The sequence below is a fragment of the Engystomops pustulosus genome, chromosome 6, assembly GCF_040894005.1.
Source record: "Engystomops pustulosus chromosome 6, aEngPut4.maternal, whole genome shotgun sequence".
In the NCBI taxonomy this organism is placed as follows: Eukaryota; Metazoa; Chordata; class Amphibia; order Anura; family Leptodactylidae; genus Engystomops; species Engystomops pustulosus.
In genome coordinates, this window is record NC_092416.1 from 84,600,976 (window position 1) to 84,625,421 (window position 24,446).

Genomic DNA, 24,446 nt, shown 5'->3' on the forward strand with positions numbered 1-24,446 from the left:
AGAAAACAAACTTTTTTTCACCAATTTCAATGCATTTGGATTGTTTTTCCCGCTTCCCAGTACACGGCGTGGAATATTAAATACCATCACTATGAAGCGCAATTTGTTACACAGAAAACAAGCTGTCACAGAGCTCTTTACATGGAAAAATAAAAAAGTCATACATTTTTAAGGATGGGGAGTGAAAAATTATAGAATATCTTACAGATAACTCTGTAACCATAGTAGCTTATTTGCTTTGCCATTCGTAAAAGATTTTTTGATGCTGCCACGGTTAACAGCATGTATTAAATCACAAACAATATTTGTATGCCAGAATTTATGCAGGCAGTGGATCTGAATGACTAAAATGTGTAAACACTGCCAAGGATAGAGAAAATGAATGAGCATGTGTGCTGACCACTGCTATCCAGCAGGGTGCGCTCTACCAAGGAAGCTTCTCATTCATAAACCATCCATTGGAAAGAACTCCCTGTGCAGCAGCAGCACAGCAGTTCACATCATAGACACAGACATCCCCCTAGATAGGCTGAGGATTCAGATACCATATTGTTTTATGTATTTCTACCAAATTTCAACATATATGGGCTATATTTAGGCATTGTGTTCAAGCCTCCTGCTTGACGGAAGAAATGTCTCCTCTGCTGCCTGCCTTCATCTTCCTTATTGTAAGCACTGCATTTACCACATCCTCCCCATCTCCTGGGGACCACAGCAACTACAATGAGGACATAAATACAATGGAACTGATGAGAAAGGTAAGCAGTATTGCAAGCACTCAACCCTGATGAATGACTGTGTCTTAACATACATGTTTTTGTTTATTTTTATATTTTCATGATAAATGATAATTAACCTCACCTGGCTAACCAAAGTACATACAATAATATATAATGGATGTAATATATCATACACACACATTAATAACAATAAATAATAATTCCTTTATATAGCGCACACAAATTACACAGCGCTGCACAGAGCTTGCCAAATCAGTCACATATAAAAATAGAGATGTTCTGTGCTGACCACTAACAACACTAGGCAAACATCATCAAATACAGTTAAAATAAAACCAGAGGTCAATATCCTAGCCATCTTCATTACTGCAGTAAGATATCATTACATTAAATCTTTACTGTATTCATTTGATCAATCTTTCAATTCAGCATCAACAGTACTTGATGATTGACAGATTATCAATTCACCAAAGAAGATTACTACAAAAGAATAGTGTATAAAATATAATGCCAATATAAAAAATAACAGTTGGCTATAGTAAGGCTATAGCTGTATAAATCAATCTATCATCATGGTATCATAGTAAAAAAAAGTTAGCCCATGAAGTCCAACCTACACATTATATTGCGTTGATATAGAAGAAGGCAAAAAGTCCAAAGCAGCACTGTGTGAGAAAAGGCTCCAAAAATGGAGGGGTGCAAAGTGTCGTGGTCCTGGCAATGCCTTGAATATATACACTCACCGGCCACTCTATTAGGTACACCTGTCCAACTGCTCGTTAACACTTAATTTCTAATCAGCCAATCACATGGCGGCAACTCAGTGCATTTAGGCATGTAGACATGGTCAAGACAATCTCCTGCAGTTCAAACCGATCATCAGTATGGGGAAGAAAGGTGATTTGAGTGCCTTTGAACATGGCATGGTTGTTGGTGCCAGAAGGGCTGGTCTGAGTATTTCAGAAACTGCTGATCTACTGGGATTTTCACGCACAGCCATCTCTAGGGTTTACAGAGAATGGACCGAAAAAGAAAAAACATCCAGTGAGCGGCAGTTCTGTGGGTGGAAATGCCTTGGTGATGCCAGAGGTCAGAGGAGAATGGGCAGACTGGATCGGGCTGATAGAAAGGCAACAGTGACTCAAATCGCCACCCGTTACAACCAAGGTAGGCAGAAGAGCATCTCTGAATGCACAGTATGTCGAACTTTGAGGCCACTCCTTTCAGCTAAGAACAGGAAACTGAGGCTACAATTTGCACAAACTCATTGAAATTGGACAGTAGATGATTGGAAAAACGTTGCCTGGTCTGATGAGTCTCGATTTCTGCTGCGATATTTGGATGGTAGGGTCAGAATTTGGCGTCAACAACATGAAAGCATGGATCCATCCTGCCTTGTATCAACGGTTCAGGCTGGTGGTGGTGGTGTCATGGTGTGGGGAATATTTTCTTGGCACTCTTTGGGCTCCTTGGTACCAATTGAGCATCGTTGCAACGCCACAGCCTACCTGAGTATTGTTGCTGACCATGTCCATCCCTTTATGACCACAATGTACCCAACATCTGATGGCTACTTTCAGCAGGATAATGCGCCATGTCATAAAGCTGTAATCATCTCAGACTGGTTTCTTGAACATGACAATGAGTTCACTGTACTCAAATGGCCTCCACAGTCACCAGATCTCAATCCAATAGCGCATCTTTGGGATGTGGTGGAACGGGAGATTTGCATCATGGATGTGCAGCCGACAAATCTGCGGCAACTGTGTGATGCCATCATGTCAATATGGACCAAAATCTCTGAGGAATGCTTCCAGCACCTTGTTGAATCTATGCCACGAAGAATTGAGGCAGTTCTGTAGGCAAAAAGGGGTCCAACCCGTTACTAGCATGGTGTACCTAATAAAGTGGCCGGTGAGTGTATGTGCAGAAAATCAGGTAACACTCCAGTATCCAGATCCAAATAAAAGTGAAGTATATTCAAGAGGGGCAACATTTCAGTGTATTACACCTTTGTCAAGCAAAGTACAAGTTATAGCAAAGGCATCATGGAAATTAGCATACATTAATGGTAAGATATATCTGTACATACCGTATTTTACAATAAAGGCACACAAAAAATCCTTTGATTTTCTCAGAAATCAAAGATGCGCCTTATAGTCCAGTGCGCTTTATATATGAACCGTACTTACAGCTGCCTTGAACTGTGCACAGATCTGTCACCTGCTGGTCATTCATCCTTATAATCAGGTGCGTCTTATATATGAACCTAGATGTTTTAGCAGGCATTTATTGATGGTGCGCCTTATAATCCGGTGCGCCAATGACATCCAATACTGCAACATAAACTGTATAGCCGAGACTTATCAAAAATGTGCAGACTGCGACAGATTATTGAATACTGGTGCATGGTCAATTATCTGTGGCACCCTGCATCTTTTTTAGGTGCACCTTGAGGGTGCAGTCACATGTAGTGCTTCTGGTAACCGATCACATGCGTTTCCATGACAAAAAAAATACATACACTTTCAGGCCGAGGCTTGTCCCCATACCTTGGAGCTGCCTTTGTAAAACACAGCGCTAGCGCTACGTGTGACCGCACTCTTAGTGTACATACAAAGTGCAACACAATTCTATTGAGTCGCTGTATTAAATGTGTTGCAAACTCCAACTAAGGCTACATTCACACGACCGCATGATTTCTCCAGTCCTGTATTTACGGGCCGTATGAGCTCGTATATACGTGACGTTTTTCATCCGTATGCAGCACTTATTTAACCCGTATTTTATACATGCCCATAGACTTTAAGGGCATACAGAACTGAAATACGGGAGAAAATAGGACATGCTCTATATTTTTATACGGCCAGTATACGGTACGTACACTCCAGTGTCAAAAACGGCAATATAAATGGTTGAACGTATTGTCCATTGAAATGAATGTGGCTGTATGTGACCCGTAAAAAAAAACGGTACGTATACGGCCATTTTTATACGTCCGTGTGAATGTAGCCTAAGCACTAACCCTTTAGAGGCCCATTTTTTCTGTCTTTTAATGAAACGCATATGTGTTTTAGCAAAACTCCCTCCTACTTTAGTTTTGGATGCGTTTATAAAACGTGACAAAAGACGCCATGTGGGAATATGCCCTCAGTGTCATTTGTACTTTGCTTTCCGAAGGTGTAACACACTGAAACGTGCTGATAAGCTAGGAAACACTGCAGTACATAGCGGTCTGAAGCTTACAGAGGTCCGACATATTCATCTCTTCATATTCTGCCCTGGACCGACACTCCCACACCTGATGTGGGCGGTGACTGCCAGACTGCATGCTGCAGTCACCGCCTCCTCGGACCACCCCCCTCATGAATACCCCAAGCTTACAGCAGTCCGCTATGTGTTTCCTAGCTCATCTGTATGTTCCGATAAAGCTAGTGATTTAACACTGCTATTAATGGGGTAGGGCTAGGGAGCAGCTTACTTACACAAGTGCTTCTAGAGGGTTTATTTAGCCTGACAGATCCTCTTTAAATTGAATCTCGATAGGGAATGCTGCTCGGCGTACATATCTCAATCTATGTACCCTGAAAAAAACATAGAAATGCCTGTACAATTTGTCTCAGACATATATGTAAATATTTACAGGTCTGATCTAATTTAATTCAATCCTGTCTGCCTACTGAGTCAAGTCTGCAGCAGGTCTTTCGACGTCGCTACAGCTTCTCCTGCTCCTGCGCTAATCTCAGGAGCAGCAGCAGCCCCCGGTCTTTTCTAGGAAGAAGTTTGTACCGGCTTCTGCCGTCTCCTTTTTTCGCTGCATAGTGCTGAAGTAAGGACACCATGATTGAAATTGGTTAAGCACCTAAAGAGTTAAATGATTGTAATTAAAATTAGCTTCAATCCCTGCCAGTGCAACAGATGGAAAATAGAATTCCTCATCTCACTAGTGCAGAAGATAGTTGTAGTTGGTTGTGTGAAGCGCCGTGTGTACAGGGCGCTTTCACACTGGAGTTGTTTTTTTACGTCTGTGGTTCAGTGATTTCCACGGGTGCATTACAAAGCCATTGTTTTCTAATGTGTTTTCACATTGGCTTGTGATCCGTTATCACAGAAGGCAATAGAAATCTATGGGTCTGCAAAAAAAAAAAACAAAACGGATGAAACTTTTTTTTTCACCGATGAGGCTGAAAAACCGGGTGTAATGTTTTTAAAGCAATTTTAAACATTCAGTTTTTTTTGCGGACACAGAGACAAAACTGATGTATCAGAGACAAAATGGAAGTAAAATGGAGAGCTATGGAAGCTATGGAGACAAAGCGCAACGGATGCACAACTGAAGCTGAACATCGACATCAATGTGAAAGAGCCCTCAGAGTGCATTCTTGGCCTGTTCTTGGTGTGGTTTAAAGGGTGTTAAAAAACTCACTAAGAACAGTTCAATATCCCAGATTCTTTATGCTGGAAAGGTCATGGAGAGTTGGTCCGCAGGAAAGGTGCATGCAGCCTGATAGTACCGTATATACCGGCGTATAAGACGACTTTTGAAGACAGAAAAATCTTCTGTCCTCTCTGGGGTCGTCTTATACGCCGGTAATCGTCTTATACGGTGGCGGTCGGGTCCCGGTGCAGGGAGAGGGCTCACGGGCTGAGCCCTCTCCATAGCCGGTAAGTCTTTGCTGAATATTGCAGCAAAGGCTTACCGGTAACACCGATCGCGGGTGTTTGCACAGCAATGGCTGCTGGCAGCCTCAAAAATCTGCCGGCAGCCTCAAAAAGACATCGGGGCGCATACTCACCCTCCGCTGGCCCCGATGTCCGCGCGGCTCGTCTTCCGCGCCGTCTTCTTCCTTCTGCTGGGCGCCGCCATGCTTTTCACCGGGGCGGCGCCTAGTAGGACGTTAGCAGCGGCGCGTCATACTAGGCGCCTGCCGGGGAAGATCAATGGCGGCGCCCGGCAGAAGAAAGAAGACGGCGCGGACATCGGGGGAGCAGCGCAGCACATCGGGGCCACCGGAGGGTGAGTATATAAGTTTATTTTTTTTTTAATGCTGGGCTGGGCTGTGCTGTATACTACTGGGGGCTGGGCTGTATACTAATGGGGGCTGTGCTGTATACTAATGGGGGCTGTGCTGTATACTACTGGGGGCAGTGCTGTATACTACTGGGGGCAGTGCTGTATACTACTGGGGGCTGTGCTGTATACTACTGGGGGCTGTGCTGTAATGGTAATGTTGTTGTTGTATGCCTTATGATTATGAGCGACAGTTTTCCTGCTATATACCTGCATGTCATAAGAATTTACATTAAAAAAAGGACCATGTTAAATTCAAATCTGTTTTTTTTTTAATTTTTACCAGTGTTTTGTATGCATTGGAAAAGGGGTAGTCTTATACGGCGAATATATCTTAAACTCTATATTTTAAACAGGAAAGTAGGGGGGTCGTCTTATACACCAGGTCGTCTTATACGCCGGAATATACGGTAGATGCAGGAGGAGCTGGTGCAGCTGGAACTGAGTCCAAGTGGTGGGAGCTGCAGTTCTCCGGACTTGCCCTGTGTGCTAGACAGTAGGCCTGAGGCACTAGAAGTTCCTGGGATTAAAGGCTGTGAATGCACTGAAGGTGTGCTGCACACTCTGTCTCCTCTGCAGTCTGCCTGAACAGACTGACTAGACTGAACCATTCACCCAGCTGGGGTTTTTATACTCCCCCTGGTCAGGTGGTAGCACCTCTCCAATCACCTTCCAGCTTACATAACAGACACATAGGGTACATTCACATGCGATATGCCCGCCGTGCGGGCATACCGCCGTGTGCTGGAGGTGAGGAGGAGGTGACCCCTCCTCCCTCCATAGGAAATAGCGGCACACGGCCACACATCCGCCGAAAGATAGAGCTTGCTCTATCTTTTTGCGGTGTGCGGCCCGGATCCCCGCCGTGCCGCTATTGCCGTCTATGGGGACGTACATGCGGCCGCAAATTTGCGGCCGCATGTACGGCCCCGCAGACGGCAGTGTGAATGAGCCCATAATTGGATAATTACATACACCAGTTAACTGTTGCCTTGCCAGGTAGTATCTACAGCTGCAATTACACAATATTCAGATTCTAGAACCTTCCTTGAGAGTTCCTCCTTCCTGATCTTAAGAGGGCGCTATCCGCAACTACCAGCTTGCCTATGCATTCGTAGGGGTGTTGCACACCCTTGGTCAGTCTCTAAGCATAGATCCATCTTGTAACCTTTTCTACTCCCAGGTAAATAACGGTAGTTTTCCCGAGGAGGATGCTGAACAAGAGAGAATTGAGGCCCAGAAAGCAAAGGTAAGATACTTGTATATACAGGCAAACAATCCATTTCCAATCAACAAAAAAATTACTTTAATCATTCTACACAAATTATGTGAAAGATATATCAGCGTGTCTATGCACGGAGCACAGGCTGCATTCACATGTTGCCCTTGCAATGCGTTTGGAAATGCAATGTAAATGCAAGTGGGTGGGGCTCACATTTACATAACATTTCTAAACACAACATGTAAATGCAGCCTCGGGGTACATTCGTACAGCCGTATGCCCGCCCGGCTCCCTCCTCCATAGAAAACGGCGCGGACACGGCCACACACAAGGTGAAAAAATAGAGCATACTCTATTTTTTTACCGTGTACGGCGCGGATCGGTACCACCGTACTGCCACTGCATATACATCCCTCCAGGCAGCCATGTGAGTGAGGCCTCCGGGTGTATGGAGAAGGCTCAGGAAATGAACTCTCTACAGACAAGGCGGGTTTTAGATACCTGCCTTTAACAGCCATGATCAGGGGCACCTAAACAACAGTGGTGCACATGACAGCTGATAGTTCTCATAGGCCTGTTATGGAATGGATGAAAACGCAGCTTGTCCTGCTGAAAAATTACCCCTGAGGCCTCATTCACATTTTCATTGCTTTTTGAAACGCATTACAACAGCTGAGGTTAGATGATTTGCCTAGTTATTTTACTGTTAATATTTGCGTTTACAAAATGCAACAGTAATGTAATTGGTCAAATCACCTCTCCTCAGCTATTGTAATGTGTTTCAAAACGCAATGAAAATGGAACATGTAAACGCGCGGCCTTATACAGTGTATAGAGCTGATATATGCCAGTAGACAGTCACTGGTTAGTGAAAATATTGGTATACTTGGAATGAGTGTTCATTATGCTATGTTTTCCAAATCTGTACAGAAACACGTGCATACTTTTTTTAACAAATTAAATTGCTGCGCTGTCTGTGATAACGGACTGGTCATGAAAAAATGTGAATCCAGCCTTAGGGTGATGTCAGACGTGCTGCTTTGTCTGCGTTTGCAAACCGTGCCGCGGCCTGATCGCATCGGCGGTTCTATGGTAACGCCTGCGATCGGGAATGAACCGCCGGCGTTTTGCATGCGTTTTTTAACGGACTGCTTAAAAACAGATCAAAATGCCATGTGTGGCATCACCCTTACTCATAGACACAGGTACCGTGTTGTAATCTTATTATATTTGTTATCGGTGGGCTCCTTCCTCCTGAAATCAACTTTTGCAAATAAGGAAGAAGGGCCTGGATAACAAATATAAGAAGACGTCCCTGCACATTTCAGGACAGGGTTATGACGTTGCTAGGTCAGCACTTTTATGGAAGTGATGTCACACATGGCGTTTTTAGGCCAGTTTTGGTCAGTTTTAGTGCGTTTTCAGATCGTAAAAAAAAACTAAAAACGGAACAAAAACGGCCTAAAAACGCCATGTGTGACATCACCCTTATCTGTTTGACAGGAGATTATCAGAAGCCACACAGATGAGGCCTTCAAGGAACATAACTATATTGTGACCACCCAGTATACAAAATAGAAAATCATATTAACCTAAAAATGGCAGGTACCTTTTAATACCAATGCAAATGACATACACAGAGATTACCTTACCTGCAATTAGAGTTATTACCATGGAGGTAAATATGTTTATATTATTTTTACAAAGTGTTGCTGTGACTGAGTAATTTATGAGTCATAGTATCCTTATAATAGTTATGTGTTGTATATACCATATCATTATGTAAATGTGGTTTAGTCATTTTTTGTCAGTTGTCAGGTGGCAAAAATAATAGGGGTCATGTGAGCGCCCCAGCAGCCTCCTGAGAACAGGTGGAGCTAGTTTAACAAGAGTAGTGAGTGGTAAAGCAGAAGGTTCCTGTCTCCATGTAAATCATATAGTCCACACCTAAAGCATGTTTGCATTTACCATAATAAGAAACTTCATACTTCCAGCATTTTGCCAATGTCTTTAAGAATAAGTTCACATTATAGCTTTACTTTGAATACAGAGAAGGATTGGTCTGTGAATCATGGAGCGTGTTGTGGGCGCATTTCACGGACCATGCACTAAGCTGGGTATGGAACTCCAAGCATCATAGTTAAACAGGGTAAGGCAAAAAGGTCGTGATGGTGGAATATCTCACTAAATACAGATCCGATGGAAAAACTAAAAATATACATGTCAAATATTTTCCGTGACCGTGGTCAGATTTCTGTCCACTTTAAGTAAACGCAGAAGCTTTCTAAAGAATGACAGCGAGCAGAGATATAGACAGCCATGAGGAACTGATATAGAAAGTATTTTGGAAAATTTTATAACTTTTTATCATAAAAACAATAACATTAATTTGCTGTAATGTGACTACCCCATTAAGTCTCCTCCCCTCTGAAGATGGGTATTATTCTTGTTGCCTTCGAAGTTTTTGAATATTGAATGCTCTACATGAAGTGCTTGAATTTGGTAACATTGCAAAAATCTTGCATATGTCCATTTTTTCACACTTTCTTGCACATATTTCAATTTTGGTCTAGATTTTTTACACCTACATTGATTAAGACCTAGGTCAAATCAATGTAATTTTTTCTGGGAAATCCAAATCTGCAATAAAAAAAAATGGGGGTTGCTATTTAAGGTTGTAAAATTGCCCTCTGGCCCTGAAATATTCCATAGTCCCTACCTTTTTGTTACACCATGTGATGCATGAAGTCCCTTCGTTCCTGCAGCAGTGAAAACCGGTTCTCACTACAGTGCTGTTGTTCCATGGGGTAGAAGGGTCTGCTTGCACTATATATGACAAAATATATATCCGCATTTAAGCTGCGGAATCTAGTCAGCTCACAGTCATGATTTTTTAGTACTACTTTTAATAGAATAAGTTCTCCATATGACTCGCGATCTCTAGGTTCTTCCATACCGAGTTCCTAGCACAATGCTTATGATATGGGTGCACTACAGCATCAGTGGGTTTACTATTGTAGGGTTGCCAAGTAAATAAAGATATGTTTAATTTGTTTTTCCCAATTGCAAAGTGCAATAGAATTTGTTGGTGATGATGAAAAGTAAAGACTATTATTATATGTAAAGGCATCTGATGGTTCCTGTATATCCAATCATCTGACACCTTGGCAAACTACATTTAACATTTTAAATTTTTTTGTACTGTATCTCTATTAGATGTATGTAATTACCACATATTACTGATATTACCTTATTTTTCTTATCTGTATTATATGTCCCTGCAGTGTAATGATTCACATGACTGCCCAGGGAACCAGTATTGCCATCTTTCTTCTGGTGCTGCAGAGTGTCACAACTGTAAAATACAAGAAATGGTGAGAAACACATTTTGCATACTAATGTATATGTCAATAGTGAGAAATTCTTATATTTTCAGGATTGTAGCTACACTTGAAACAGTCTGGTGCACTGATTCGTAAAATATTGGGGGTCATTTACTAAGGGCCCGATTCGCATTTTCCCGACTTGTTACCCAAATATTTCTGATTTGTGCCGATTTCCCCTGAATTGCCCCGGGACTTTGGCGCACGTGTTCGTATTGTGGCGCATCGGTGCTGGCATGCACGCAACGGAAATCGGGGGGCGTGGCCAAACGAATACCCGACGGATTCGGAAAAACCGCTGCATTTAAAAAAAAAAAAGTGTAGCGGAGCTTGCACCTACCTTCACTAGGAATTGGCCGGTGAACTTGAGTGCGTTCCGATGCTCTTCAGCGCAGCAGCGCCACCTAGTGGACGTCGGAGGAACTGTCTTAATGAATCCCGGCCGGACCCGAATCCACCGCAGAGAACATGCCGCTGGATAGCGAATGGACCGGGTAAGTAAATCTGCCCCATTGTCACTTAGCACAGCCCCTCTTTCTGACTAGCTGCTGTAGTATTCAGCAGTGACTCGCAGCAGAGGGAATGGGTTTTGCAGTTGCCTTTAACACATCGAGATTAAAACAGTATATGGGAGTTGGTTAGCACATATCCCTGGTATAAGCAATTTATTGAAGTCCCCTTGTTATATGAGATGGGGTGACATCTGATTTCTACATTTCACATGTCCTGAAAGTTCAGGAGGAGAGATAAACCCTATTAATATTTTGTCAAGCTGACATGTTTTGCTATTTTGGAATGTCACCCTGCTAGTAAATATTCTGCCTGTGAGCATTTCAGATATTGTATGAACCACATAACATTGTTCTTTTATCTCTGTATCAGCTTTGTCAGCAAGATGAAGAGTGCTGTCATGGGTGGGTCTGCGCCCTGAGCAAATGTACTGAACTCCCGAGCATTGAAAGTGGTGGAGCAAGGTGTGATCTGATAAAAGATCAGTGCGCTCCTGGATTTTGCTGCTCAAGAACTGAGAGTAAGTTATCAAATATTGCAACTAAGGTGAAAGAGCTATAAATTGTTATGGAGGCCCTTGAATCCCTGTGTCATTGCTGAACATCTGTCAAACACTAACATTACATCCCACCAACTCACATTTGCAGGTTTAGAACAAGTCCCCATACCTACATAATGAGGGGACCAACATAAATTATTGCTAAGAAAGGAAGCCTGATGGATCATGAAAACAGAGGCGATGGGCCATTTAGGCCTAAACGACAAAAATGACATGGGGGTGTTTTTGTAGGAGAATAAAGAGTTACAGATTTGATTGCTACCATCATAATATGTACAGACCTGCACCCTTCGGCTTCACCGTCCCTCCTATTGTATATGCCCATAATACAACATATACGTCAAGAATGTCGCTTACGAATGAGCATGACAACCGGACCTAAAATACAAGTTCAAATAATGCCCAAACAGGTCACGAAACATGACAAATGACTATGTTACGTTTCACACCGAACTATGATAAACTGTCATGCTATGTCCTATGTTAAACCAATGCACGCAACAAGCATCAAATCCCCAAATACTTACCTCGGACATTCGCTTTGTATAGCTCCACCTCCCTTCTGTTGACGTGGGACGACATAGATGCAGAACTACGCCCCTCTAGAATCTATCCCGACTTTTTTTCAGTCTCCTCTCAGTCCTCCCCCTAGTCCGATCATATGGAAACGCCCTTGTTTAGTGACGACAGTAGGCAATAGTTTCCATTCAGGTCTGCCTTTGCTATCCAGCGAAGCTCCACCTACCCGCTAGCGATAACTAAATCCAATTGGCTGCAAGTAGCGCAGCAGTTCCCGTTCAGGTCCGACAATGCATCTTGCTAAACTAAAAGGGCGGAGTTGATGTGAGGTCACCCCGCCCCATTCTGTTTTTAACCAATCACATATCTACTAAGGTGAAGGTGTGTCCGAGCTACGTTGTAGCTGCCTCTGGCGGCCCGATTTAAAAATCAGGTGTGGACGCCAAAGGCTTCAGGCAAGATGAAGCGTTGACAGTAACGCGAAACGACTCGTCCCTGGAACGCTCCTTAGCATGATGTTCTCCTCTCCCTGTGTATGCCATTTTTAAAGATGTACGAATAAACGAAGAATTTTAAGAAAACGTGGTGAGTGCCTACCTTTCTTTTCTTCTAAATTTCACATGGACAATCAACTGTAAGAACACGTTGTCAGTCCTCCAATAAAAAAGGCTCAATAAGAAGGAGGTGAATCATTCCAACTAGAATGTTATTGGGAGTGCCCCTTATTCCTACATGTATTGATTACATCCCACCAATGTTGAACTAGGGTTCCTTTATCAGTAACATTTATCAGCCTTGTAGGCCTGATTTCTGGCATATAAGCACTGAAATAACTGCAATGCCTAGGGAACCACCAGGTATTGCAATTATTTTCCTCTTCACGGCACCTCCATGCCAGTTGGCGAGGAGGGATGTGAAGGGGGACGTGGACAGTGGGGTAGTGTTCCGGCATGTGACAGTAACGACAGTTTAAGTCACTGGCAAATAGCGCAAAGTGTATACTGCACAACCCAGATGCCAGATACATCAGGAGGCCGAAGCCTTTTATTTCTTTCTCTTTTCTTTTACCCTTTCCTTTTACCTATCCCTTTGGGGGAATATTCTTTTTTGGTTTATAGAGGTAGACACTGATAACGAAATGCTATCATGGATACTCTATAATTGTTAATGAACATATATGTTAAAGAATAGGATATGGAAATGTTTTAAAATCATATATGTTGTGTTTTGACATGGTGTTTTTCTATATGCCATGTAAAAGGCTACTGCTGTTTTGTTTTTGCTATGTTTTGCAAATTATTTAAATTAAAAAAAATAATAAATAAATAAAAGAGGCCATGGCCTCCTAAGGGCTCATTCACACTCGGTATGCCCGCCGTGTGGGCATACTGCCGTGTGCTGGAGAGGAGGAGGAGGTGGCCCCTTCTCCCTCCATAGAAAACAGCGGCGCACAGCCGCACACTCGCCGAAAGATAGAGCATGCTCTATCTTTTTGCGGTGTGCGGCCCGGATCGGTGCCGCACTTGGCACCGTATCCCCGCCGTGCCGCTATTGCCGTCTATGAGGACGTACATGTGGCTGCAAATTGGAGGCCGCATGTATGTCCCCGCAGACGGCCATGTGAATTTACCCTAAAAGTTTAATTGCATTTTAAGCTTTGTTGTTGTCATCACATATAAAGATCTAATAATCATCAATAAGATCTAATGAATCAACTCATAAGAAGTAGTCCGCAGTAATCTACTCTAAAGTAACTGGTCCAAATGGTCCAAGAGCCTGAGTCTAAAGGAAGTGTCAGTTATGGGTCAGTCCGATCATTCACTGTGTATCAGTATCACTTGGGACACCTAAGTTTTTTTTAACCAACCAGGCCAGTAGCAGCCAAAGTAACATCAGAGATCTCTAGCAGTGACATATTTTACTCCATGCCAATGTTTATGGGAAAATTACAACAAATACTGTAGTTGTAATCTATTGAGCAAACTATAAAATATCTCTAGGATATGTCATCCAAAAGAGCTAACTCTGGATCGGATGTGTATCTATCTGGAGAAAGGTGGGGGTTCCACACCACTTGGGAATACAGAGGTGCCCATGTGCGGCACTTCCATTCATGTCCAATGGATCTCTCTTCCACAGAGTTGAATGGAGAGTTGCATGTGCGGTCACCTCTCCATTTGGGCAGAACAGGGGTCAGTAGACTCCATAAATGAGATTGATATGGGTCTGTGGATACAACATTAATACTGTAGATCAAAATATCTTCACATCCTATTGGTGAACAGGCTCTGCAATTAGGAAGTGAAAAGGTTGTGCTTTAATTTGAGTCTGTCACCTTTGTATACTAGCTCTGTAAACACAGAAATGTGATATAGTAACTTTTAAATTTGTTCTTTTGGTTTAAGTTGCCAGTCAGATGTGACAATGCCTAATCTATCACCTGAGATTAGGATCTCTTCATTGTGGGTGTAGAATAACAAGGGTATTCTGTTTCATGGCATCTTCTCCAGTATTTACTGACACACTTGAAAGATTTGGTTTTGAAATAGGAGAATTGAATTCACATAGGAAATTGGGCACATTTTATACAAGTGAAAGCGGTTGACAGTTATCATCTTTAACGCCCCCCGATACAATGGCATCTGCCAGAAGAGGATAAGCCAAAAGATCTTGAGTATTGTCCTATTTTTAACATTTTTGATGACAGGATTCCTCTTTAGAGGGAAATTATAAATTAATGTTATTCTATGTAAAATGAAAAGTTAGAAAATGTCCCATATACTGTCTGTATCAATTCCTTATTGTTATTTCATTCTAGTTAATTGAACAGGTCATGTGATGAACACACTGGTGCACAGCGTACAAGACAAAGGGGCACATTTGTTCTTTGCGCCAGTTTTCTGTCAGACTTTGCACACTCTTATGTGCAAATTGCATGCACATGTATTTAAAAGGTGTCCACGCCACCTGTGTGTTACAAGCGATCCTTTTGTATCACGGCTGCTCTACTCTTTATGTGACATAAATTTTGTCACTGAAATGGACGTTCCAGTACACAGTCGGACCAATGCGCCACATTTAAAATGCGAAGTGTGTCGCAGCCCTATGTTAAAGGCACACCAAAAATAATGGTGCACTTGGAGCAGTGCAGATGGCACCAAATTCATGAAGAACGACCGCCACAATTCAGGAATCTGGCACCCTCTGCACACTACACAGGCAAACAGCACATATTGGGATTGCGCTGTAACCTGTACCTGAGCAGGCGCAAGCTATAGCTGGTGTGTGGGTACATTGCTGGAACGCTGGACCTGGACTTGATGCAGTTGGGTTCACTTGTGTGTAAGATATTTTAGGAAGAACTGTAGCAGGCTTCTTGATAGATATTACACAAGGTGGGATGGGCTCGGTTGCAGTTTAAAGACTGCAGTTTCAATCAAAGATTGCTGCAGTTTGAGGAGAATCCCCCAGTTCTCTAGTCCAGCTTCAATCTTAGAATATAAAAGCATTTTCACAATTCTGCTGCTACTAACAACACACAAGCATAGGTATGATTACACAGATCTCCAAGGCAAATACCTAACAATGTCTGCATCATTTCTATGTCTGATAGACTCCCTTAAAGCTTAATATGTTTTATTATTGCAGGACTTCCATTCCCAGTATGTTTGGCACTGCCAGCTGAAGGTGAACAGTGTCGTACTCAGAGCAGTAATCTCTTAAAGTTGATAACTTTTGGGGCAGATTATGATTTGGGTTTGCAGCGTTGTCCTTGTTCCGAAGGTCTGGTATGCACCAGTAAAGGGTAAGTTTTCACTGTGAAGCTTCTACATTACAGAAATTATACAGATATTTTTCACATGATATAACAAAATGATGAAGCCTCATTATTACCATAGGACTAAATGGAAACTCACAGAAAAGGCATTATTAATGACAATACATGAAAAAAATTATATTATATGCTCTAGGTTTCTCCATCCCTATTCAACCTAGAATTTTGAATTCAATTGCCCACTGAGTGTTATCAGTTGTAGTTGTGTTCCTGCACGGTCTCATACTGTCCACTCGCCACTTCCAGATGACAGATTGTTCAGGGACACAGACTCCACATAGTAACACCCAGTACATAATTTAAGCATGAATTTCCAAAAGAGAGTTATAAGGAAAGATGTTCCCAAACAGTTTGTTCATGGAAAATGAAAATATTTTCATAAAATCTGGACAGGTGAGATAAATCGCCACAAAATATAACTACAACTTTTTTACCGGCTGTAGCTTTATTCTTAATTATCATATTAACTTTGTGTACCTTCATAGACAACAACTATATATTTCTTGCTACCAACAATCCAATGACTACAACTAGGTGAAGTTTGTTAACAATGTATGCAATATGCTTCTAAAAGTCCCCAGTGGCAGATGCTGGTCAGGGGAAGATCAAAACTGCCATGGGCCCTGGGCTGTATGAATGTTAAAGTCTGGAAGCCTGTTAAAGCCTACAAGTCTGGAATTCCCTTCTTACAAATGGTACTAGAAATAAAGCTTTCTGGAGAATGGAGGATACGTCCATTCCGCCTGATTTCAATCTGTGATTTCAGGACCTTTGGAGAACATGTGTATTGAGAGCAGGAACAGATGTACAGATGTAACAGATTTTCAAGGGTAAAGGACCGTCTCAATATAAAATTTGGTGGGTGGTTTGGATGGTCATGGGTCCCCTAGAAGGGTTTGGCCCCAGGCTACCACCCAAACCGCCTATATTATAATCTACTAGTGCTGCTTGTGGCCAGAATGTGATCATTTAAAGGGAACCACATTTTCACAAATGACAGGTTTCTATAACTAGATGATACCATTCTAAATAAAATCAGCCAAAATACTAAATGAAAGACAAGTGGCCAAAGATAGTAAAACAAATCTCAAGAAATTCTTTACGTACAGTGCCTTGTTAAAGTAACAAGTAGGACACACTTGTGAAGTGGAACAAAATCTATTGGATATTTTAAACTTTTGTAAAAAATAATAAACTGAAAAGTGGGGCGTGCAATATTATTTTGGCCCCTTTAATTTCAGTACAAACTCCCTCCACAAGTTCAGTGAGAATCTCTGAATGATCCAATGAATGAAACCAGCATGGGTTTACTAAGGATAGAAGCAATCAGACTAACCTGATCTGCTTCTATGAAAAGGTGAGCAGATGCCTGGATGGAGGAGCTACTGTAGATATTGTGTTCTTGGACTTTGCGAAGGCATTCAACACTTTCCCTGATACGCCTGATGGATAAAATAAGGTATATTGGTTTGGACAACTCTGAAGAAAGTGCTCTGGGCTGGCACAATAAAGACAGAGGTTCTCCTGTCTTTGGAAGACAGGAGCCAGACTGGGCATACAGTGGGTGCTGACTTGCAGTTCTTCCAGGAGTTGCCAGAGAGATGAGACCACTCAGAGTAGACAGCAGGTCACATGCAGACAGCACGTCTTTAACTTGTCCCGAAAGTCCCTTTTTAAAGATTCCAATCAGAGCTGCTTCGTTCCAGGCTCAGAGGCCAGAATAGGGAACTGAACCGCGTAATCAGCAGTGCCGTCTCAGCAGAAGACGCCCGTGAAGGTTCCTCAAAGATGGACTGGAACTCAGCAAAGAAAGTTGTAATAGCAGCTGTGACTGGGTCTTTTCTGTCCCAGAGGGGAGTAGCCCATGCCAGGGCCTTTCTGGAGAGAAGGCTGTTGATGAAGGCCACCTTAGATCGTTCCATAACAAACTGTGTAGGCATAAGTTCAATGTGCAAGGAGCACTGAGTGATAAAGCCCCTGCACAACTTGGGGTCCCCAGCATACTTGGACGGCATGGAGAGTCTCAGCCTAGGTTCAGCATAGGGTAGGCCAACTGGAGAAGCAAGAGGAGCCAAAGGAACTAAACGGTGCTGCTGAGTAGCCATCAATTGGTGTAACATGGCGGTGACTTGACCAAGCTGTTCACCTTGCGTAGAAATTTGCTGGAACTGCTGGACCACGAAGGTGGTAAGATCCGCCAGTTCAGGTAGTGGAACCTTGGCGGGATCCATGGACTGATCCTACTGTCAGGTTCCCGGGGAGGTGGACCCACTATACCACCGCGGACGATGACGTAAGCCAACACCTGGGAGCGGAGTCTAAGTGGTACCCAGTTTTTACTATCGCTTGCCGCAAAGTGGGTTGTACTTGCTGTGGCATCGTACCACCAGGTCTCTCCATAGGCACGACTTTGTCCGCGGTGGTGGCCAAGGCAAGGTGGCAGGCAGGAGGTTAGGACAGGCAGCACGGGATCAGAGTCAAGGAGGTAGCAGAAGGTCAGGTCAGGCAGCACAGGTGTGAAGTCAGGAACAGAACCAGGGTCACAATGGGAATTCAGCAGACAATCACAGAGCATAGGAATAAAGCTTTATCTTAGGCATGAGGCACAAAGATCTGGCGGGGCATAAGGGAAGAGGCTGGCTATTAATTAAGTATCAGGTGGCCAGCACCAATTAGCAGTGCGCTGGCCCTTTAATTCTCTGAGAGCCGGCGCACATATCCCAGGAGGCACAGCAGGAATGTGGACAGGTAAGACAGTATGGGGGACACTGGGAATTGGAGAGGGGCAAGGGTGCACCTGCGACCCAGAGCTTGGGTCGCAGGAGCACCCGTGACAGAACCCTCCCTCCCCTTTAGCCTCACTCTGTTCTTGGACTGGAGGAACATCTGCAGGAGACCACAGTCCAAGATATTGTCCTCGGGCTCCCAAGACCTCTCTTCAGGCCCGAATCCCTTCCAGTCAACAAGGAAGAACCGTTTCCCTCTAACCATCTTCATGTCCAGGACCACCTTGACCTCAAAGACGTTTGTGGAATCTGCCACAGGAGCAGGTACATCATGAGTGAAACGGTTCAGAATGACTGGCTTTAGGAGAGAGACATGGAAGGAGTTCGGAATGCGCATGGTGGGAGAAAGCCGAAGCCTATAGGCCACAGGGTTGATGCACTTCAGGACTTTGAAAGCTTTGAAAACATTGACCAAGCTTGTAGCTTGAGATCTTCAGTCGGACATATCTGGAGGACAGCCACACTTTATTACCAGGAGAAAAGATTGGAGGAGGTCTGCGTTTTTTGTCTGCCAGGGTCTTGATTCGAGCAGACGCCTGTAGCAAAAAGAGTCGAGTTCAACTGAATTTGAAAGGCCAATTTACCAGATCCTATCCACCCCGACAGAGGAGTCTCCCCCTTTTTATATGTACATGAGAAAGTGGGAGTCAGCTCTCAATAGAACAATCACCCATGATATGGAATAGAACCACCAAATAATCTATCTGTACCACTTATAAAGAGGCTCAATACAAAGTATTGATGCACCCAAGCACTACTCAACACACTTAATCCCACAATTCCAGCCACCTGGTGGAGGTGCTTAGCAGAGGTTGGTACCCTATACCTTATATTCTAGACCTGCCCACTTGTAACCCCTTTCTGAGAGGAGGTGAGATCCCTGATGGGAGAAATGTTGGGTTCTATGATTCAGCTGCACCCCATTGTGTATCTCCTCAATTTACCCCCAGTGAACCTACGGAAGTGGCCAAATGCTTGATTGTAGGGCCTGGAAACAAACTGCTTCCCCATCTGAATCAGTACTGTTTGTCCGGATAAAAGAGATTCATTCTCTGGAGCAGATGACTGCTTCCCTGAATAACACGATAAACACCTTCAGCAGAATCTGGGAACCATGGGATTCTTACCGCACTTGCGTTGGTATGAATGCATAGAATTTTCCGGAGCGCGGTCATGGCCTGGTTGAATGCCTCATGCCTCTAGTTTTGTAGAACAGAAATTATTCTATAAACCCCCTCTTGTCTCTAGTCTGTCTGTTATATGTGATTTTCTGTCTAGTTTTATCTTGGATGCTATGTTTTCAAAGTATTATTTTGGCTGTGTACCTCTAGACATAGTATTGTACACTCCCTTCGGCAGGATGTAGTTTGCTCTCCCATGCTTCCTTGTTGTTTTTTATAATGGTTATGCAAACACAATTGCGGTAGCGCCATTAACAATATGTAGCAGTACTATGCTAGGCTAGTTCATTGCTGACCTTGGGCCTTCATCCTGGCCTTAAATGGCCTTAAAATGCATACGTGAGACTGTACACATGCTGAGATGTCCATATTCTGTCTATTGTGTCATGGATCTTACTAATTATATCTTTTTTATATTTTCCCTTTCTGTAAAAAAAAGTCTGTTCTCAGGTGGACGTAAGATCCTGGACCAAGTCCTCCATGGCAGGAACGTCCGAAGGCACAGAAAGAAGAGGAGAGAGAGTAGAAGAGAAGCAGATGGCACTCAGGGGTATCAGGCACAGACAAAAGGACCGATATAACAACCCAGAGTCTGGTTAACTCTCTCTACTTGTCCATTGGACTGCGGATGGTATGCGGAAGAGAAATCGAGCTTCACTAAAAGTTGACTGCACAGGGATCGCCAAAACTTGGAAACAAACTGAACCTCATGGTCTGAGATGATGTGCTGGCGAAGTCCATTAAGCCGGAAGATGTGGAGGAAAAATAAGCTGGTAAGATGTGGAGCAAACGGCAGACCTGGCAGAGGAACAAATTGGGACATCTTGGAGAGCCGGTCTATTACCACCCAGAGGATGGCGGATTATCAACTTGGCAGACTTGGTTCAATGTGGATAAATGTAAGGTTATGCACCTTGGAACTAATAATCCACATGCAACATATGTCCTTGGTGGATGAAATCTGGGAGAGGCCCTTGTTGAGGGATTGTTCCTTCCTTGCGTTCCATCTATCAAGCAGCCAGCCATTTTCATGCAAGACAATTCCCTATGTTACACAGCAAAAGGAGTAAAGTTGTTCCATGAAAGAGAAAACATTGATATAATAAAATGGCCAGGCCAGAATACTGAAACCAATAGAAAACGTTACTAATACACTAAGCGTTCCTGTACCTACGACACTTCTTTCAGTGTGTTTGACTTTGGCCCATGCTGGGCCGAAACGTCCACTGTAATAAGGCTATATTCACACTGCCGTCGCCCGGCCGCACCGTACCGTAGCGGGCAACGGCAGTGCACGGGGAGAGGAGGAGGAGGTCGCTTGATCAAGCCTCTACACTGCAATACAGTTACATGCTCAGAAGGCAGAACCCAGCGAGAAGAGGAGCAGGAAGCTCCGGGTCACTCGCCGGACCCGGGGGCAGTGGCAGGAGGGATCGTATCCCCCGGTAAGCACACCGGGGGGGGGGGGGTGTCCGATCCACGTGGTCATACTTGACCACGGCGTGTAAGGGGTTAAACACCCGGGAGGTTTTCCGATCCCGGGTGTTAGTGCCGGGTCTGGGCTGTGATATCACACCCGACACCAGCACTATACTGACCCGATGTCCCGAAATCTACTTCTGACACGGCGCCGTAGAAAGGCGTCGCGTCAGAAGAAGTACCCTTAATGACCAACGTAGATTCCAGATAGTGCGGTCATTAAGGGGTTAAAGAATTGCATTACCCACAAGAAGTGGTGCATAGCCTTTATTATCGAATTGTCTTTGGAGTAGGATCCCAGGCTAGATGTACACCGTACGTTTTAATAAAGGAAGTACGACTGGCTATATAACAATTGTTATGATCATCATGTTTTTTTTTTTAATAAAATAAAGGTTTTATGTTGATATACTTTGGTAATTTTGTAAAACAATGTTCTAGCGGCAGGGTGTACTCCTTACAAAAAAATCCATTAATTGTTGATCAATGGAGATTACATTTCTTAAAATAACACATTGTTCTCTAATTTTAATCTCGAGTGTATATCCTATATAAAGGGTCTGAAGTATTCATTGTTGTTACGTAAATAAAATATAGTAATAATAGCACTTACTTACTCCAAGCATACTATACCAGATAGTCAGCACATCAATGTATGTAAATGATTTGCTGTCTGCCCTGACTCATAAACAGAAACGTGCGCTGTTGCTACTGAGGGAACAGACTGACATTTAGATCTCATCTTATTGTTTTTCAAATACGCAGGGAATTTTGGTTGCACAATTAATTACAGTTGCTGTATGTCATTATGGAGATCACACAGGATATTAGCCTTAAAAATGTTTAAATAGGGTTAACCCCATCAAGACAAGGGTTTTTCTTTTTTTGTGTTTTTGTTTTTCACTCCTCTCCTTCCAAATGCCATATCTTTCTGATTTTTCCATTTATAAAAACATATGAGGGATTGTTATCTGCGGGCCAAATTGTACTTTCTAGTGACACTATTTAAAATTATGTGCTGTTTACTGGGAAGATGAAAAAAATTGTGGTGGAATTGGCAGACACAGTTGCGCCATTTTCTGATGGGCCCTGTTCTTACCGCTTTCAATGTGTATTCCAGATGATACGTCTCCTTTATTTTTTGGGAGAGATACCAAATTTATTTAGTTTGGTAAAACCTTATACCTCTTAACAATTGAGAGATGAGATAACACTTTCAACAATACTATTTTGACAGGTGTGTGATCTTTCATCACTTTTTCTTCAAATTTTTAGGAGAGGCAACATGTCAAAGTTGATTTGTATGCTTTTTTCCCTTACAGCGTTCACGCCATGGGATAATTGCTTTTATAGTTGGATAGATCAGACATTTTGGAATGTGGGGATACCTAATGTGATTTTATTTGTTACCAGTCACTCTCTTTGTGGCTCGATAAAGCACACATTCATGTGCACATTCAGTTTTAGCAATACAAGTACCATCTAACTTTAAAATATATTTGGGGTTTATATATGGTATATTTTGTTTCATGGTCACGCCATATAACTTTCCCACTTATTTTCTTCTCAAGGAGCCTAATATCTACCTGTGAGAAGCCAAATGAAGTTATAGACTTTACAAACTTCAGAGAAGACACTTTTTTCCAACCACTGGTCCGGAGAGATGAAGAGTTGAACTATTATGATGCAGATCTTGTCCCATGGCCCTCCCAGGATGACCAGTTAGCCTTTGTAGACTTTCAAAAGAGGGATGAAGTCAATGTGAGAGATCTAAGAAATGATGTTGAAATATTTAATGCTGACATAGGAGATGACTTGAAAGATGAAAATCTCCATTTTGATGACCACATCGATGAACCAAATGATCCAAGTGAAGCAGATTTCCAGGAACTTAAACAACTTGCTAGTGAAATGGGACAGTATTTTGGCCCCTCTTTGTACTGATTAGGTCCAAATTAGTTGGTGATATTATTAAGCTGCTATTTCTTATAACAAATTATTGAACCACTCTAATAAAATCAGAAGTAAAACGTATGTTGTGAAGCAGAATAAAGTGGTTCCATTAAATGGAGAAATATTTATTGTGTCTTTGTGACTATTTTCTGATAATGATATTATGTTATATTATAATTATTTTGTTATTACCGTAGTTTGCATTATAGGATCTTACTTGATTATTGAGTGAATGGATGCATATTTCTGCTCTCCGCTCCAGCGCAACGCACATAACTTGGCACAATTGGAGTATGTGTGGGGTTCACCTGCTGTATTATACAGCTGCCACCAGTGGGTACCTGCCGCAGTTGGTACTGGCATCCATCATTGCGGTTACTGCCACCTTGCACCATTGCAGTGCTGCCACTGGGTGTCACCATCTTTAACTCCTTCCCGCCGCAGCCCTTTTTAGTTTTCATTTTTCATTACCCACCTTCAAAAATCTATAACTTTGGTATTTTTCCATGTAAAGAGCTGTCTGATGGCTAGTTTTCTGCGTAACAAAATGTACTTCATAGTGATGGTATTTAATATTCGATGCCATGTACTGGAAAGTGGGAAAAATATCCAAATGAAGTGAAATTGGTAAAAAAATCGCATTTGCGACGTTTTCAACGTGGGGTTGGATTTTACATATTTCACTGTGCCCCAAATAACATGTCTACTTTATTCTTTGGTAGTACGATCACGGGGATACCAATTTTTGTATAAGCTTTATAATTTTTCCATACATTTACAAGAATTAAAACCTCCTGTAAAAAAATGTTTTTTTTTTTAATTTTGCCATCTGGCACTAATAACTATTTCATACTTTGGTGTACAGAGCTGTGGGTGGTGTCACTTTTTGCCACTTTTGATGATGTTTTCAATGCTGCCATTTTTAGGACTGTACATCCTTTAGATCACTTTTAAACTTTGGGCTCTATTTTCCGTATATTCCGTTAAAGTGTTAAACACAGTGAAAAACAGTTATTATATTTGCATCGGGCATTTTCGGACGCGGCGATACCTAATGTGTTTATGATTTTTACTGTTTATTTATATCAGTTCTAGGGGGGATTTTAATTTTTAGGGTTTTTTAATATAATTTTTTTTACTTTTTTTTATTTTTACAATTTTTCAGACCCCCTAGGGTAATTTAACCCTAGGTTGTCTGATTGATCCTA

The 24,446-nt window shown here is 42.6% G+C and overlaps 1 protein-coding gene across 2 annotated transcripts; it reads left to right on the forward strand.

The window, feature by feature from the left end:
- The first annotated feature begins 438 nt into the window (after positions 1 to 438).
- Positions 439 to 23,364, forward strand: LOC140135394 (dickkopf-related protein 3-like). 2 transcript variants are annotated; one of them, XM_072156871.1, is made up of 6 exons: positions 439 to 758; positions 6,995 to 7,060; positions 10,318 to 10,407; positions 11,299 to 11,446; positions 15,653 to 15,809; positions 22,857 to 23,364. In XM_072156871.1, exons 1-6 carry the CDS (start codon positions 633 to 635, stop codon positions 23,227 to 23,229), a joined length of 960 nt encoding a protein of 319 aa, XP_072012972.1. In that variant the 5' UTR covers positions 439 to 632; the 3' UTR covers positions 23,230 to 23,364. The 2 variants fall into 2 exon arrangements, with proteins under 2 accessions (XP_072012972.1, XP_072012973.1); XM_072156872.1 differs by lacking the exon at positions 6,995 to 7,060.
- Positions 23,365 to 24,446: the final 1,082 nt, after the last annotated feature.

Coding starts and splice junctions, on each gene's coding strand:
- LOC140135394 (XM_072156871.1), top strand. CDS start 633: ATGTCTCCTCTGCTGCCTGCCTTCATCTTCCTTATTGTAAGCACTGCA. Junction 759..6,994: donor CAATGGAACTGATGAGAAAG/GTAAGCAGTATT, acceptor TTCTACTCCCAG/GTAAATAACGGTAGTTTTCC. Junction 10,408..11,298: donor ACTGTAAAATACAAGAAATG/GTGAGAAACACA, acceptor TCTCTGTATCAG/CTTTGTCAGCAAGATGAAGA.